At 37.4% G+C, this 16565-nt stretch overlaps 1 protein-coding gene across 1 annotated transcript; it reads left to right on the forward strand.

Annotated features, from left to right (window-relative positions):
- Window positions 1-200: 200 nt before the first annotated feature.
- prtfdc1b (phosphoribosyl transferase domain containing 1b) lies at window positions 201-16348 on the forward strand. Its single transcript, XM_057856455.1, has 9 exons — window positions 201-346; window positions 516-622; window positions 3799-3982; window positions 7679-7744; window positions 11849-11866; window positions 14507-14589; window positions 14795-14841; window positions 14986-15062; window positions 15382-16348. The coding sequence occupies exons 1-9, from the start codon at window positions 299-301 to the stop codon at window positions 15427-15429; spliced, it is 678 nt and encodes a 225-aa protein (XP_057712438.1). The 5' UTR covers window positions 201-298; the 3' UTR covers window positions 15430-16348.
- The last annotated feature ends 217 nt before the right edge of the window (window positions 16349-16565 follow it).

A 16565-nucleotide genomic window follows, 5' to 3' on the forward strand; every position in this document is an offset into this window, starting at 1 on the left:
CAAACGGTTTGAAAATCCGTCAAGACTTCGCCAGGTTAACAGTATTTTAATGGACACAATCACCACTTCCCTTACATTCACTGCAGTAAAGCCCGCCAGAAAATTCCACTGCTTTAAGATGGTCACCGGTTACTAATGCCACTTACTTCCACTTTGGCATCTATATCTTTATATTGCATCTAGTTCTTTATATGTGATATCTATGATGAAACATGCAACATTCCTTCAGGCCCTCCTCTCTGGTCGGCCTGCCAAAGTCTGGAAGCTTGCATGACCACTTTGCAGATTGAAAAGCAACATGGCAGACGTCGTGCTCCAAACCCGGGGAGGAAGCGGCGGGATTGTGGTAAGAAAAAAATATTAGAGTTGCTGTAAAGTTTGCAACACCCCGGTGGAGCATTTTTGGAAAGTTGCCCCTCATCGTGAGGCGCGGCAAAGACACTTTGCACGTTCGAGTCGTTTAGTCGTCCTTAGTAAAGATGTAACACAACCTAGGAATTGTTAATATTTCTCAGATCGACGACGACTGGCCAGGTTACAGTTTAGAACTCTTCAGCTATCCAGCGCACTACGCCGGTGATCTGCAATGTGTTGTCGTTCCACATGGAGTCATCATGGACAGGTAGAGCACTACTTTAAAGATATTCTCGCCTCATTGTGACTGCCTGAAAATCATTAAAAAAAAATGTTTTTTTAAAATAAAAAAAAACTGTTGCACAAACGTGAAGAAATTTGAAAGTATGAGTAAGATTCAATCCCGATTAGGTGCTTACTTAATCATTTGGTGCATACTGATTTGTGATGATTGCCTCATCATTGCGACTGGCTGAAAATCACATTTAAAAAAAAAAAAAAAAAACTGTTGAACAAACGTGAATCAATTTGAAAGTGTAAGTAAAATTCAATCCCGATTTGTTGCATACTGATTTGTGATGATTGGGTCTTATCCAGTTCACTAAACAAATACGTACTGTAAAAAAATAAACAATAAAAATGCATTTGGCGGAAAACACAGACAAGACTGAAAAAGCAGTTTCTGCTCTTGCACCCCTCTTTAAAATAAACTGCTGTACTTTAAGCCAAAAGAACTGTTGTGTTTGATAGAACAATATGTCTATTAGAGGTGGGAATTTTGGGGCACCTAACGATTTGATTACGATTACGATTCAGAGGCTCCGATCCGATTATAAATCAATTATTGATACACCCCACCACCCCTGATTTTAATGTTCAAAATCAATGTTCAAAAATCCTCTCAGGCTAAACCAAACTACTAGTTCAGTATCAAGTTAACAGTTCAAAATAGTAAATAAAATACTCAAGTCCCCATTCTGTATCAGCAGCTTTAAACTACATTCAATTAATTTAATGTTGTGAATCAACCGTTAAAGTTGTTAAAATTGCTCCCGTTATTCCATAATTTCCCTTCTGTCTACTTTTGACTTGTCAAAGTTTTAAAACTGTTTCATCATTTAAAGATAGACTTGAGTCAATATTTTGCCGATTTAGGAGTATTTGAAATAAAAAGTTAATTAGGTTCGCTAAACAGAGCCTTCTAGAGAAGTCTACTGTTTTAAGATAGGGACTGTTTACTAACGCCGGCCGAGTCTGTTATTTCGCATCTAGTTCTACATATACTAGTATGTGATACCCACAGTAGCCATATGTTTGTAGCAACTGTGCGTTGTTTGTAGCGGCTGTCGGCCACAGTCAGTTATGATTGTTTTTTTATCTAGCGGCATGAGTTGAACATGATATTTACTCTCGATCCCTTCCTCATTGCTCCCCGAAGACTGCGCTGACTGTGTTTTTGTTCCGCTTTACCTGGTATAATTCAATAATCGGAATTTGGATGTTTGTGATCGTTCTCGAATCGTCCACGGTCAAATCGCGAATAATCTAAGAATCGGAATTTTCGCACGCCTCTAATGTCTATATGCTGCCATAGCAGATTCATAGCGCATTAAGCCCCCGAACTATTTTTAATTTGTCCGTTTTACCGTGGAGACCCCCGTTTACAGACGTCCTGCAACCGCTTTTGTTTCAACCTAGCCATAAAAGGAAGGTAAGTACTTATATTTATTATTTAAAATGTCTGTTATTTTTAGCTTAGAATCATTGATTGATGTCTGATATTTAGTTAAAAAAAAAAAACGACTTAATTATTCACTTGCATATTTTAAACTTTTAAACAAATTACGTCACAATGAAAAAAATTGTCACCATTATCTCCCTCATGACTATCGCTTAATTGTATTTTTTTTTGTTACTGTCACATTTTCCCCGATATGTTAGATGATAAATAATCGATCCAAACAAAGGAAAAAGGGGGGGGGGGGGGCTTTAAAAGGGTAAATATATGAAAAAGAAAATCTAGACCACTCCTTGATGTCTCCAGTTTCTGCATCGCGACCCTTGTTATACTACCATGTTTCACCCATAAAATTCCCCAAACATAGAACCCAATAAGGTAAGTACACGATAATATCTCGTTAAAATCGTGGCGTCTTTAATTATGCTCTTTCACACTCTCACCTCCAGTTAGGCTTTCGCTGTTTATTTATTTATCTATCTATTTATTTATTTTTTAAATGCCCTTCTGTTCAAAAATTTTCTTCCCCAAGAAAATTGAGATTTTAAGCTTTCCAATAATATACATCACACATGCATATCGCACAATTTTTAAATTTGGCCAAATTGGGGGTCTCAGAGCAGAACTTTAAGTCACCTGAGGGTTTTCCGCCATATGTTAACTCTATGGCTGCCGTTGATGGCGCTAGATGTCCAATCTGTTTTAATAAGGAGGGTTGGCTGTAATCATTCATTGTCAACCCCTCCCAGTTGAAATGGATCAATGGCACAGAATTATTCAATTAGTTTGTTTGGCTTAAACTAAGTTAACCTTTGCATCTAATATATTTACATCACATATAATTAACCTTGCTTTTTCTGTAGTTTAGAATTATTTACAGTGAATGTTCATTTCTGATGTTTGAACAGGTGTAGATGTTTATACATCACCAATCAGTGCATTGATTACTTCAATCTGACATGAACTCATTGACTGCCATTGATGGCTATAGACATCTAATTCATTTGAACTAAGAGTGTGGCAGCGAATGAACATTCATTCAGCAAGTGTTTATTCACTGCCTCACTCCCACTTTAAATTGGACGTTTAAACCGGAGGTCTGATAGTGATCCAGTTCAACACATTAATATTCACAGCAGAAAAGCCAGATAATTGGACGTCTATCGTGTTCAATGGCAGCCAATGAGTTAATGAGGCATTTTCATGTTGCTTGCATATTGTTCACAGTGGAAAAGGCAGGCTACTTGACATATAAAAACTAAAGCTGTATCTTGAGTAGACTTTTTATACTCATGACCACACAGTATCACGCGGACAGTCAACTAAAGCAGCAATCTCCTGCATGCACATCGAGCTCGACCGAGTCAAATCAATTTTACCAGTTAAAAGAAGTATCGCAAACGGCAACTGTGAATATCTGTTGCGTATAGCGTTTTCGTTATAATCACCATACTTTTGGCAGTTACTACGATACACAAAACTAAAAAGAGACCTATTGTGGAAACTGTACTTTGCGATTACTTGTATCGATTAAATGGAATATCTAACCCAAAAATGATTATGAAACAAAAAATAAGTGTGAATAATTGTGGATTTGCTTCGCATTGCCCTGTTAATAGAGGACAACATGGATAAATGCTTTTATTCAATGTAGAATTGAAATTTGTCTCATACTATCAACCAATTTACTGCATTTCGTTTCCCAGAACGGAGCGTCTTGCCCGCGACATCATGGACGACTTGGGAGAGCACGACATCGTAGTTTTGTGCGTGCTTAAGGGGGGATACCAGTTCTGTGCCGACTTGGTGGACAAGATCAAGGCGCTGAGCTGCAGCTCGGACCGCACCATCCCCATGAGAGTCCACTTCATCCGCCTCAAGAGCTACCTTGTGAGTTTCACGGTGTTGTCATGGGTGTAAGGGAAAAAAATCTGAATCTTCATTAACAAGCAGTACTTCAGGCGCATGCTCTCTACTGGCTAACTCCTAATCTACAAGCAGATATTAGTCCGCAATTAATTTAACCCCGATACAAAAAACGAATAAATCGGACTCCAAGGATCGATGCGTATAGATCTGTAGAATATACCTAACAAATCTTATTGTGATCTGTTCACAAATAATGGAAGAATAGATAAAAGATGATAGTGTACACATTCCGAACGACAACATGAGCGGTGACTTGACAGGCCTTCAACCTGTAAATAATGTGATGTCTTGATCTAGGATCCCTATCACTCCTGAGAATGTATGATTCAGTGCCATGACTCAAAGTATTCATATGTAAATGAGGCAATTAATGGGGATAAGACAGGAGTTTGTTTTCGCCCTACAGTGGTATGAAAAATAGGAGTGGGAACCTCTTGGTACCTCAAGATGCGATACGGTTTGCGATACAAAGCTCATGATAAGGATGATCTGACGATAAGGCGATACAGCGACTATCGATACATTGGTCAGAAAATCATTCTACGATATTCTACAAACAACTAAAGAACAGAAAAACAAGCTTCTGCTCTGAATTGGAATGAGTTTAACACTAGTAAACGTCCAATCCATTTGAACTGGGAGGGTCCCTCACACTTCAAACGGATTAAACATCTATGGCCGTTAGTGGCTGCCAATGCCAGGCAATGAGGTAATTTTGGGCCATTTAAAGTCATCTATCTGTTGATTTTCAGTTACTTCCTGTGATTTTGGGTCACTTCCTGTTTATTTTGAGTTACAGAATGGGAAGTGACCTGGGAATTACTCAAATAAATAGGCAGTGACTCAAACTCTAAAGGAAATGACCTGTAAATGCCCTAACATGAACAGCAAGTAACCTGTAAATGCCCTGAAAATCAGACAGAATGACTGTGAATGCTCTGGTTTCAAATGAACGAACGTTCCCAGTCTAAATGGATTGGGCTTTGAGCACTGTCAATGGCAGTCTTAGGGGCCGTTTACATGGTGACTCTCCGAGAATACGAAAAATGTCAAATTTGCATTTGCATTTGCATTTGCGTCTCAATGTCGCAATTCCGCATGAAAACGATGTAGTATTCATGCCAGGCCCTAGGGGGCAGTGCAGATTTACAGGGCGACAGAGAATGATGCACTTTGACCCCACCAAGTTCCCTCAGCCCGGAAAAAAATATGCCCGCCCACTCGAAGCAATGGCATTTTTCTTTTGTTCAAAAAGGCACAAAAATGGAAACATTCAACATATTTGATTTAAAAATATTATTAAAACAGTAAATTAAAGCTGACATTCCGCCATATTTGCTGTTTTTAATGTTTAGTAGCACCGCTGCGCACGCCCAATGTGACGTATACGAGTGCTGACGTTATCGGCGCTGTCTCGCGCCGCGGGAGCCTTTGATATGCATGCCGAGGAAGCCCCCCCTCAAACCCCTGCAAGATTCTTCCACTTTGGAGGCAGGATTCAGAATTTTTCGTCTTCGCCGACACCATATGCATGTGAAGCGAGTCCGCTACTCAGTCATTGCGACTTTATGTCGAAGAGTCGCCATGTAAACTGCCCTTAGAGTTAACTGAGACACTATTATGGTGAAAAATTTTGGATAGCAACTTGTTAGTTACTTTTTTTTTCTTTTTTTAAACATTGACACATTTTTAAAACGATATCTTGATTCTTTGCAAGAGCATATCGATAACCTTTTGGGATACAAAGCATCACGATATATCACCATTTCGATATTTTGTCACACCCCTAATGAAAAAGTATCTGAACCTTTTGGAATTTCTCACATTTCTGCATAAAATCACCATCAAATGAGATCTGATCTTCGTTAAAATCACGCTGATGAAAAAACTGTCTGCTTTAACTAAAACCACCCAAACATTTGTAGGTTTTCATATTTTAATGAGGATAGTATGCAAACAATGACAGGACGGGGAAAAATAAATAAGTGAACCATCACATTTAATATTTTGTGCCACCCCCACCTTTGGCAGCATTAACTTCAAACAGATGCTTCCTGTAGCTGTAAATCAGTCTGGCACATCGATCAGGACTAATCTTGGCCCATTCTTCTCTACAAAACTGCTGTAGTTCAATCAGATTCCTGGGATGTCTGGCATGAATCGCTGTCTTTAGGTCATGCCAAGGCATCTCAATGGGGTTCAAGTCTCGACTTGTTTTGGATCATTGTCTTGTTGCCGCATCTGTCCTCTTTTTAGCTTCCACAGTCTGACAGATGGCCATAGCACATACTTTTACATATAATTGAACCATGCACAGAGATATTGGACTGTGCCAGTGATTTCCGTAAGTCTTGAGCAGACACTCTAGGGTTCTTTTTTATCTCTGAGTATTCTGTGCTGAACTGTTGGCGTCATCTTTGGTGGACGGCCACTCCTTGGGAGAGAAGCAACAGTGCCAAACTTTCTCCATTTGTAGACAACTTCTCTGACTGTCAATTGATGAACATCCAGACTTTTAGAGATGGTTTTGAATCATTTCCCATCTTTATGCAAATCAACAATCCTTGATTGCAGGTCTTCAGACAGCTCTTTTGACCGAGCCATGATGCGTATCAGACAATGCTTATCATCAAGATATTTCTTACCAGGTGTGTGTTTTATAGTGAGCAGGGCAGCTTTAAACCACTCATCAGTGATTGGGCACACACCTGACTTATTTTTCCCCCCTCCTTCTGTCATTGTTTTCATGCTATCCTGATTAAAATATGGAAACCTATGAATGTTTGGGTGGTTTTAGTTAAAGCAGACTGTATTTTCATCTGTGTGATTTTGACAAAGATCAAATCACATTTGATGGTGATTTTTTGCAGAAATGTGAGAAGTTCCAAAAGGTTCAGATACTTTTTCATACCACTGTATATCATTTAAGTAATAAAGAGAATCATAAAATTCGCTGTCAGTGTATAAATGTCAGAAAACAAAGGGGTTGGATTTTGTCCTGATGAATGTGGAAAAATCATACTTGAATGTATCTGTTTATGGGTTTTTGGAGATTATAATCTTGTTGTATTCAATAGGTAAATCCAGTAGAATGTTCATGTAGGTCAGAAGGTAGTCAGAGCCACGGACCAAGGTGCTAATTTAGAGTTCCAAGGATAATTGATTACTGGTCCTGAAAACTCTGCTTGAGTTAGCAACGTGGCCTATCTTTTGACATCACCAATTATTGAAATTGTCATTGATGTACAGTATGTGTTCAGTTATTTTGCCAACTGCCTGTCCTAATTAAGTAATTAAAACTGTAGCTTTTAGGAACAAATGCAAAACGGCAAGTCAAGGAATTGGTGACATCACTGTTGAAAAACAATTTCAGAATCTTCACAAAAACAGTGTGAAATTGAGAAAGAGTGACTGATTTTTGTTTGTTTGTTTGTTTGTTTTCCATCCAAAGTTTTTTTTTTTTGTTGTCTTTATTCGCCATAGATGGTCAGTGAGACAAAATGCCTTATTAATATCTCATCCGTAGCACTTCAAATACTGTGACTTGCCTCATTTCATTCTATAGTTGTTAGTTGCTACATTTTGTAGCACAACTGTAATGAAGTCCTAAAAAGTGGTGGAAACTAGAAAAGATGACATCTTCTGGCTTTTCCTCAGAATGATCAGTCCACAGAAGACCTTCATATCCTTGGAGCAGAAGACTTGTCATTTTTAGCTGGAAAGGTAATTCACACATGTTCTTTTTTTTTTGTGATTGTAGATCCTGAACAACTTTAACATTTACAATACCGATTTTCTAACCGTCTGGAATAGGGTTGTCCCGATGCCATATTTTTATGCCCACTTTGCACACAATGCAAGTCGATGATAAAATATTTTAACACAGCAGACTTTACCACTGTAGCATCTACCCATTAAGGCACGCGTTAGCTTCCAGAACTTTCTCCTATTGGGGCTGTTTACAGTACTTTTCTGGCAGTGTTGTGGGATATAAAACATAGCTGAAAACACTCAGGTGACTTGAAGTTCCGCTTTGAAACCCCCAATTTGACCAAATTTCAAATTGTCCCATAAAGCACGTGTGATACATCTAGAGAAAGCTTCAAATCTCAATTTTCTGGAGAAGAAAAATTTTGAACAGGAGGGCATTTAAAACAAAACAAAAAAATTTAAACAGCGAAACCCTATCTGGAGGTGACAGCAGAAAAAAGGACGCCATTACTTTAACGAGATATTATCGTATTATCGTGTACGTTTCGATCCAAAAACTCCATGTAGCATGTATCACTGAGTGTCAAGAAACAGCTGTGAATAGCCACAGCTGGATTTTTGGGGGATTTTATTGGTCAAACATGGTAATATAACAAGGGTCGCTATGCAGAAATCACAGACATCAACGAGTGGTCGAGATTCTCTTTTTCATATATTTACCCTTTTAAACATTTGTTTTCAATTTTTCTTTGTTTGGAACGATTATTTATCATCTAACATATCAGAGAAAATGTGACAGTAACAAAAAAAAAAAAAACCCAAACTTTTAAGCGATAGTTATGAGGTAAATATCCGTGACTTTTTTACAGACACCATTTTTTTCATTGTGACGTAATTTGTTGAAAAGTTTAAAATGTGCAAGAAAAAAAATTTGAAGTCGTTTTTTTTTTTTTCAAACTAAATATTAGACATCAATTAATGTTTCTAACCTAAAAATGACAGACATTTTGAATAATAAATATAATTAATTACCATCGTTTTATGGCTGGGTTGAAACTAAAGTGGTTGCACGACGTCTGTAAACGGGGGTTTCCAGAGTAAAACGGACCAATTAAAAATAGTCCGGAGGTTAATGCGCCATGAAACTACTATTGTAAGATGTAGACATATTGTTCTGTCAAACACAACAGTTCTTTTGGCGTAAAATACAGCAGTTTCTTTTAAAGAGGCGTGCAAGAGCAGAAACTGCTTTTTCAGTCATGCCTGTGTTTTCTGCCATATATGTTTCTTTTGGTAATGCCATTCTATTTCTGGATTATTTTGTTACTTTTTAACCCTTAAAAAAATTCTTAATTAAAAACACGATCCTTTCCACCTGATTCCGATCCTCTGAAAAATGGCCCGATCGGCCCGATATCCAATCACTTGATTGGATTAGGGACATCCCTAATCTGGAATGCATCATTAGTCAGGGTTGTGCTATGATTTTATGCCATAATATTTTTGCCTACCCTCACCTTACATTTGGTCATTTTACAAAAACGGTTCAGCATTTTAAAAACCTTATATAGTCAAAAAATATATGACAAAAACATGATCATCAATAAATAATAAATAGGATTTATTTACGCTTTGACTCTTAGTTTAGCACCCTCACAAAAAGCTTTTCCACTCTTATTTGATTCCAACTTAGTTCACACAGGCCTATTTCTATTCTCAGTGTTGTGTGGAATTTGCACGTTCATAGTAACAGTGACTTGAGAAATGGGAAAATATACTTTTCAGCACTAATCCCTAGTATATCCTGTATTGACTATTCATCGACTCAAGAGGGCAGCATTTCCTCATCTCTAACAGAGTAAAATGCCTAGACACTGCTACAGGCTGATCAATGGCAATTTTTCTTATTAAACATTTCTGTGCAAAGCCCAAGCAGGAAGACCAGAACCATGATCCAATACATTTCCATCAGTACTAAATCGCACTGATCCATTAATGGGATTAATTAAATTTAAATAAAATTAATTAATAAATAAAACATGTCTCTTCATTTTCCAATCCATAATGGGAAAAAAAAAAAAAAATCATGGTAAAATCTAAAATAAGCCTGTTGTGAAATTCAAAATAACCTCTATTCAGAATACACCAAAAGATCATTGTTGTTGATTTGTTGGCAAGATTACGCAAAGAGAGAGGGGGAAAAAAGGAAGAGGTGGAGCGATGTTAAGGAAAAATGATTTTTTTTGTGGGGAGGATTAGTTTAAACTGTTGACTAATGTTTTAATTTTAGCCTGAGGAGAGGGGCGGACTCTTCAATGTTTGTGTGAGTCATGTCAATAGGCTAAAAAAATGGTATTGCTTTCTTGAGACATGTAAGAACAAAGCAGTGTGTTGCACTGAATATTTATACAGTACAATGCTCTGACTCTTTTTTACTCTTGTACTTTTTAATATATGTGACCGCAATCACCAATCCTTGTTAAAATACTGCACCGGACATCAGCTGATCTAACACACACACACACACCCTATATACGCAGATGGGTGTAGCCTCCATGTCAACAACATGAATTGGTGATGAGGTTGTAAACTTTGAGTCACGCTAGCCACCTTTTTCACTTTGCATGTTTTTATTTGATGTGATCTTGCGAAATCCTCCTTTTGTGACGCGCACACTAAAGTTTCAAAATGCAACTGTGTTCTACTGGAAGAAGTGAGCCAAACTGTGTGGGAAGAGGAATGACTGAGTGTTGCCTAGTAATATGGAATTTAAGAACACAGAATTCTCCAACACACAGTAGTTATATCAAAATGAAAATAATGGATGACCGCACGCTTGAATGAACACTTTGATTTATATTTTAGAGTAAAATGAATCATTGCCACGAATTAGCTCTTAGATTGCAGTAAGTATGCAGGGGTGATGGCTTGGATACTAGCCCCCATATAAATAGTAGCCTGTTGTCTCGCGTTGATTGGCAAACATTTGTAGAATTTCAGCTATTTCTCTGCAGACATACTTGAACAGATTTGAGAATTTATAGTTGTGGTGTGTGCGTGTGTAGATTTTAGTTTTGAACTGATTCTAAGTAAGCATAGAGCCAACATCACAAATACCTTCTGATAATGGATATGGTCATACAGTATTATGGAAAGCATAGACTTGTCTTGACATGACATGGGGAGCGGGGCCGATTCATAGGGGGCTGATCTCCGTCAAATCTGACCGAGTGGAAACACAGAGTTTTTTCTGTTGAAAATTCTTGTGAATAAATGCTTAAATCCCTGAATTCTTTATAGATGTAAAAGAGTCTCGATTCTTGGTTAAAAGCAAAAAAAACTTGCAGTTAACATTTATTTTACGTAAATATTGCGAACTATGAGGCTAGTCAGTAAGGAAATTAGTGGCCGCCAAATGTAAACAAAGAGCTTTTTCCGTTGAAAATTATTGTGACTAAATGCTTAAATTCTTGAATTCTTTATAGATACTGACGTAAAACAGTTTCGAGTCTTGGTTAAAAGCAAAAAAACGTGCAGGTAGCATTTATTTTACGTAAATATTGCAAAGTATAATGCCAATGCTGTAGCGGCTAATTTCTCCTATTACAGTTTTTTCACAACGTTTCAAAATGCATGCGTGGTGCGAAAAATATAATAATTACCTTGAATCCTCGAACAAATCACTCCTGAGACAATCCTTACTGTTTGTATGCAGCACAGCTTTCCTACTTTTTCAACCTAAATCCGGCGTTAGATCGCTGCATTTGACCGACTGCTAATAAATGAAGCGGAGTGTTGGACGGCCCCCTTCGGGAAGGCATGACGCAGTGAATGGGGAATGTGTCATGTCAATACATTATGAACTCTATGATGGAATGTATACTTTTTTTGTATTGTTTTGTATTGTATGCAAAGAGTTGGTCTCTAGATTGGCTCTGGCTCATCCGCGCCCCTATTGATGACATGCCTTGTAACATAAAAAGAGATTGATTTAGTTTGTACACAAGAGTACTGTTCAGTATCTTCATAGATAGCTAACTTGCAGTCTGTAACGTCTTTCAATCTAACTGTTTTCTCTCCCATCCCGTCTGCCCTTTGCTGACCTGCCCTCACAAGAACGTACTGATTGTGGAGGTGAGTCAGCCTTGTTTTTCATTCCTTATTTTTCTTTCCTATGTCCTAACAAAGATGGCGATCCAGGTCAAGGGCAGCCAGCTCAAGTTTTCCTTTTGAAGTGTATTTAACTGCAGTCCACATGGAGAAAACTATGCTGCCCATAGTAGCTGTTTCTTTTTTAACATGAGCTCACAGATTCACGTAGAAGTATTTTGTATTTTGTAAGTGTATTTCAACAAGTGTTGTTAATAACGATGTTATTTTTGTCAGTAGATAGTAATCTAATTAATTACTTTAACCATCTTTGCAAGGCCGTTACTGTTACTGATAATGTGAAGGCGCGCGTTACTACAATTTGGGTGATTTACGTGGGAAACACTGAGAGAGAACAGCGGGAGGGGGGAAGGAGTTTGTGACGCCGTTGCAAACGTGATGCTAGGTGGCTCACAGCGTTAGCATAGCATTCGCGTTCTCACTAGCATTAGCATTTAGCGTGGCGATCGTCATTTACATATAGTTCATGGTGTTCAGGTGGGTACAAATAATTGAAAATAATGCACTGTTTTCCTGTTGAGTATGCATTATCAACACCAAAGGGGCCTTGTCCTTGTAGATCAGGGGTGTCCAAACGTTTTGCCAAGGGGGCCAGATTTGGTGTGGTAAAAATGTGGGGGGCCGACCTTGGCTGACGTCTTTTACGCAGAACAATATATTTAAGCAAATTTTAGCAAGCCATTCTGTGTGTCACATTTGTTTTATTACATTATTAAAAATTAATAATTTCAACAATCTTGCAACTAGCGTTCTCTTTCGACTCTCGGGCTCTTGCGAAATACTGCTGCTGTGAAATTAAACTAGCTTCAAAAGTTGCTTCAATTTCTCTTGTTTGGTAATATCGCCTCACATTGCATTCTTTAAAAACAGCGACTGTGTCTTTGCAAATGAGGCAGACACAGTTGCATATTTTATTGAAGAAATAGTCTAATTTCCACCTATCCTTGAAGCGTCAGCCGTCGCAGTCAACTTTTTTTTTTGTTGTCGCCATTTTAGAAAATTGGAAGTCAAGGATCACACGGGGTAATGTTGCTTAGAGTGCTGCTGCCTTTTAGTGGGTAAATGAGGAGCAGCATTTAGTGTGTAGGCTACTTCATATGCTGGTAGCAGTACTGCTGACCAATTTATTAAGTCTGTGTGCGGGCCAGACAATATTGATCTTATGACAGAGGCTGGGGGCCGGATGAAATTTGACCATGGGCCGCATTTGGCCCCCGGGCTGCACTTTGGACATGTCTGTTGTAGATACTACAATGTAATAATAATAATTTGTTTTTGTTTTTTTATTACCAAAATAGGCACTTGCACTAAACTTTTCTTGAATGACTTGTCCATAAACCTTGTACGATTCTTTAAAAAAAAAAAAAAAAAAAAATTTCAAAACAACTAGAGCAAAGATAGAAGAGGGAAGATATTCAGAGCCTCACCTGCATGAATAAAAAACATTTCAATATCCATTTATTTAATATACACACAAGTCAAAGTTCAGTACGTACCTCGGTTCGGGGGTCACTGTTCGGGGCGGGTTCAGTATACAGGAAAAACAAGTTTTTTTTCTCACAGCATTTGAATGCTAGTTTGTATACCACTACACTCTTCTATTGGTGACATTTAAAAAAAACAATGTAAAAAGTGTGACCTATGTTTTTTGAATGAAAATGACAGTTCAGTTCAATTTAATCAGTTAATATAAACACTTGATATGAAAAACGTTATTGAATGGATCATGTAATAACGTAGAACATGAAAAGTAACATCAGTTACTTTGCTGAGTAACTAATTACTCTTACATTGAGGTAACTGAGTTACTAACGATTGATTAATTTTTGGGAGAAGTAATTTATAACTGTGACTAATGACTTTTTTTTAAAGATTGACAACACTGATTACTAACTTCCTTGGATGAACAGGATAATCATAAATTGGTTGCAATGAGGCATTTACGGTATTCGTATGTACTGTACAGTATATATGAAATGAATTGGCGTTACTTTTATGAAGAATTGCAAAGCCATTTTTCGATATATTCCACTTTCTTTACATGTCATGTGGACATTGGCAGGATGTCAAGTTCTAAATGTAATTAAATGCTTAGTTCTGATTTCTCAGTACATTTTAAACGAATATCCAATGTGGCTGTGTTCACATATCAAAGACCAAACAAAATATACAGCTGAACTTAAAAAACTCAAATCGCATGTAAATAACTCCACAAGCAGCAATGGCGGGAAGTGACAACACTACTCCAGAAACTTTGCTAATGATAAACAATACATAATGTTGAATAGCTGGGGTAGTGGGCGTTTCTGTACAATTTACTGCTGATCTTGAGTAATATTCTAATTATATGTCTTGAACGCAATTTCTGACTATCAGATCCCAAGCATTTTGTAATACACGTGGTCAGTTGTATTTTTATTCATTCAGTAAAAGCCAAATTTGTTTTTAGAGCATTCTCCTGAAAGATTACACAAGAGTAGCCTAGTTGACCAACTCCTCCCACTTGTTGCAGTGGGAAATTAATCAGCTCTTTGTCTGGAAATTCCACGTCAGTAATCTTGTGCTTTCTCAATCCTGTTTCCATATCTTGCTCGCACGACTCAGGGCATTATTGGCACTGGCAAAACCCTGAAGGCTCTCCTGAAGCACGTCGAGGTCTTCCAGCCCAAAATGATCAGAGTTGCTGGGTGAGTTATGACTGTGTGGAACACTAAACAAAACCATTTTGCGAGTCCCGCTTTGTGAATCACTCAATATCCGCCTTCCAGTCTAGACAGCAGACAATGCCAATAAATGACACAGGTGGTGCTGTTTAAAAATTAATAAAGATTGCTCACATATGCAAGCGCATAAACATTTCTTAATAATAGCACTTTTCTGTGATCTTTCTAGGTTGTTGGTAAAGAGAGTGCCACGAAACACATCAAGCCTCCCTGACTGTATGTATCGAGCCTACTCCAGTTATGTGTTAATGAAATATTTATTCTGTTTTTATACACAAGCTGGACCTTTTTATTTGTGTCGATAAATTAGATATAAAGTTTAAAATTCTCTGTTCAGTGTTTGTTCCCCTTCTATTTCAGACGTCGGCTTTGAGATACCCAATCGCTTCGTGGTTGGATACGCTTTGGACTACAATGAGTATTTTAGAGACCTGAATGTAAGTGAGAAACTGTTTATGATGATTATTTCAACGATAATCAGAAAGTTACATTAACATTAAATTAGGTGGACACATTATTTATGACTTAAAAAAGGAATTTAGAAATGTTGTTTTTAAACAAGCTATTTTGAAACAGAATATCGGGGCTAGTGCTTTGACCAACTTTGCGCGTTTGAATATGCGTGGAGCATCGCATCCTAATAACACCAAGGATTGGAGGCCATTTTGCCTCTGCGCCGAGCTTTTAAATGTTCTGGCTCATATAAGTCCTTCATATTTTCCTTTTTGATTTTTGTGTACCACTTTTTTCTTACAGCACATATGCGTGATCAGCGACAGTGGCAAAATGAAATACAAGATATGATGGAAGAAAGCGACAGATCTCATATCAGACTTTTAGTCTATTACAGCTGCTACAGAGAGAAATTTGTTCTCCAATGTTACGGTTCAACATTAACTTAGAGAAATGACCAGCAAAGACACTGCCGTTCAGGACACCATATTGTATATCTGCTGAAACGGGAATTTATAAAAAACTTTTTAATATGCTATAAAGGAAATAGATATAACCATTTGGTTTTTAGTCTTTGTACATTAATTAACATTCTTAGAAGTTAGTAAAAAATAATAAAATGAAAAATATTCGGGACAGCTGCAACACGATAAAAGTTAAGATAAATAAAAACTTAACTGAAGTACGCTGAAGAGCAGTACATAGCGAGTTTTTTTGTGACATTTAGAGCAAATTTATCCCCAATAGTTTGATCAAATTCAGATTTTTGGGACTTTTTTTCCTAAGTCATTTTATTTTTGTAATGTACAGTACATGTATGTGATTACAACCAACCAGAATCAGATTTTTAAGTAACAAATGTAGCATTTTCTAACAAAATGTAAAATGACTGCTCTCATTTTTACCTTGGAACGTTGTCATTTTCATAATTCTTAGAGTGTAGCTTTGGACACAAACTAACATGTTGTTTTTTTCTTTCTTTTTTTTTTTTTTTTTTTTTTGTGCATTTTTCATAAAGCTGATGAACTTATTTGAGCCATTGTGCGTTTATCGAAACTTCGTGTTTACAAATAAATGTTCTATGTATCAAAATGTGGATTGTTTTGTGTTTCTCTCTTTGGCTTGATGATTTTTGAAAATAGGTCATTACTACAGAAGCAGAATATAAAATATAGATTGCCCACAAATGAACCAAAAAGGCACAAAGAGTCATTTGTGTTGAATTGTTTTGCTCTTTGTGTACACCTGACACATGACTCCTTGTCTTTTAGCTGGGAACACCTGAGTGCTATTCAAACCCCCCCCCCCCCCCCCCCCCAACTCACCGCTATGGGAATAATGGTAGATTGATGGGATGACCTTTGTAACCAGCAAAGATGTTTCCGCCATAAAACTTTTCAACATGATCGGACATAAATGCAATATGGAACTTTTTTTTTCTTAAAGTTAGTCCAAGTTAAATTGAAGAAGGATAAATATACTGTACA

This window comes from Corythoichthys intestinalis, chromosome 14, assembly GCF_030265065.1.
Source record: "Corythoichthys intestinalis isolate RoL2023-P3 chromosome 14, ASM3026506v1, whole genome shotgun sequence".
NCBI classification, from domain to species: Eukaryota; Metazoa; Chordata; class Actinopteri; order Syngnathiformes; family Syngnathidae; genus Corythoichthys; species Corythoichthys intestinalis.

Bases quoted from the DNA above. Each gene is read 5' to 3' on its own strand.
- prtfdc1b (XM_057856455.1), top strand. From the start codon at position 299: ATGGCAGACGTCGTGCTCCAAACCCGGGGAGGAAGCGGCGGGATTGTG. The intron at 3,983-7,678 runs GTGAGTTTCACG...GCTTTTCCTCAG, and splicing joins TCCGCCTCAAGAGCTACCTT to AATGATCAGTCCACAGAAGA. The intron at 14,590-14,794 runs GTGAGTTATGAC...TGATCTTTCTAG, and splicing joins AAAATGATCAGAGTTGCTGG to GTTGTTGGTAAAGAGAGTGC.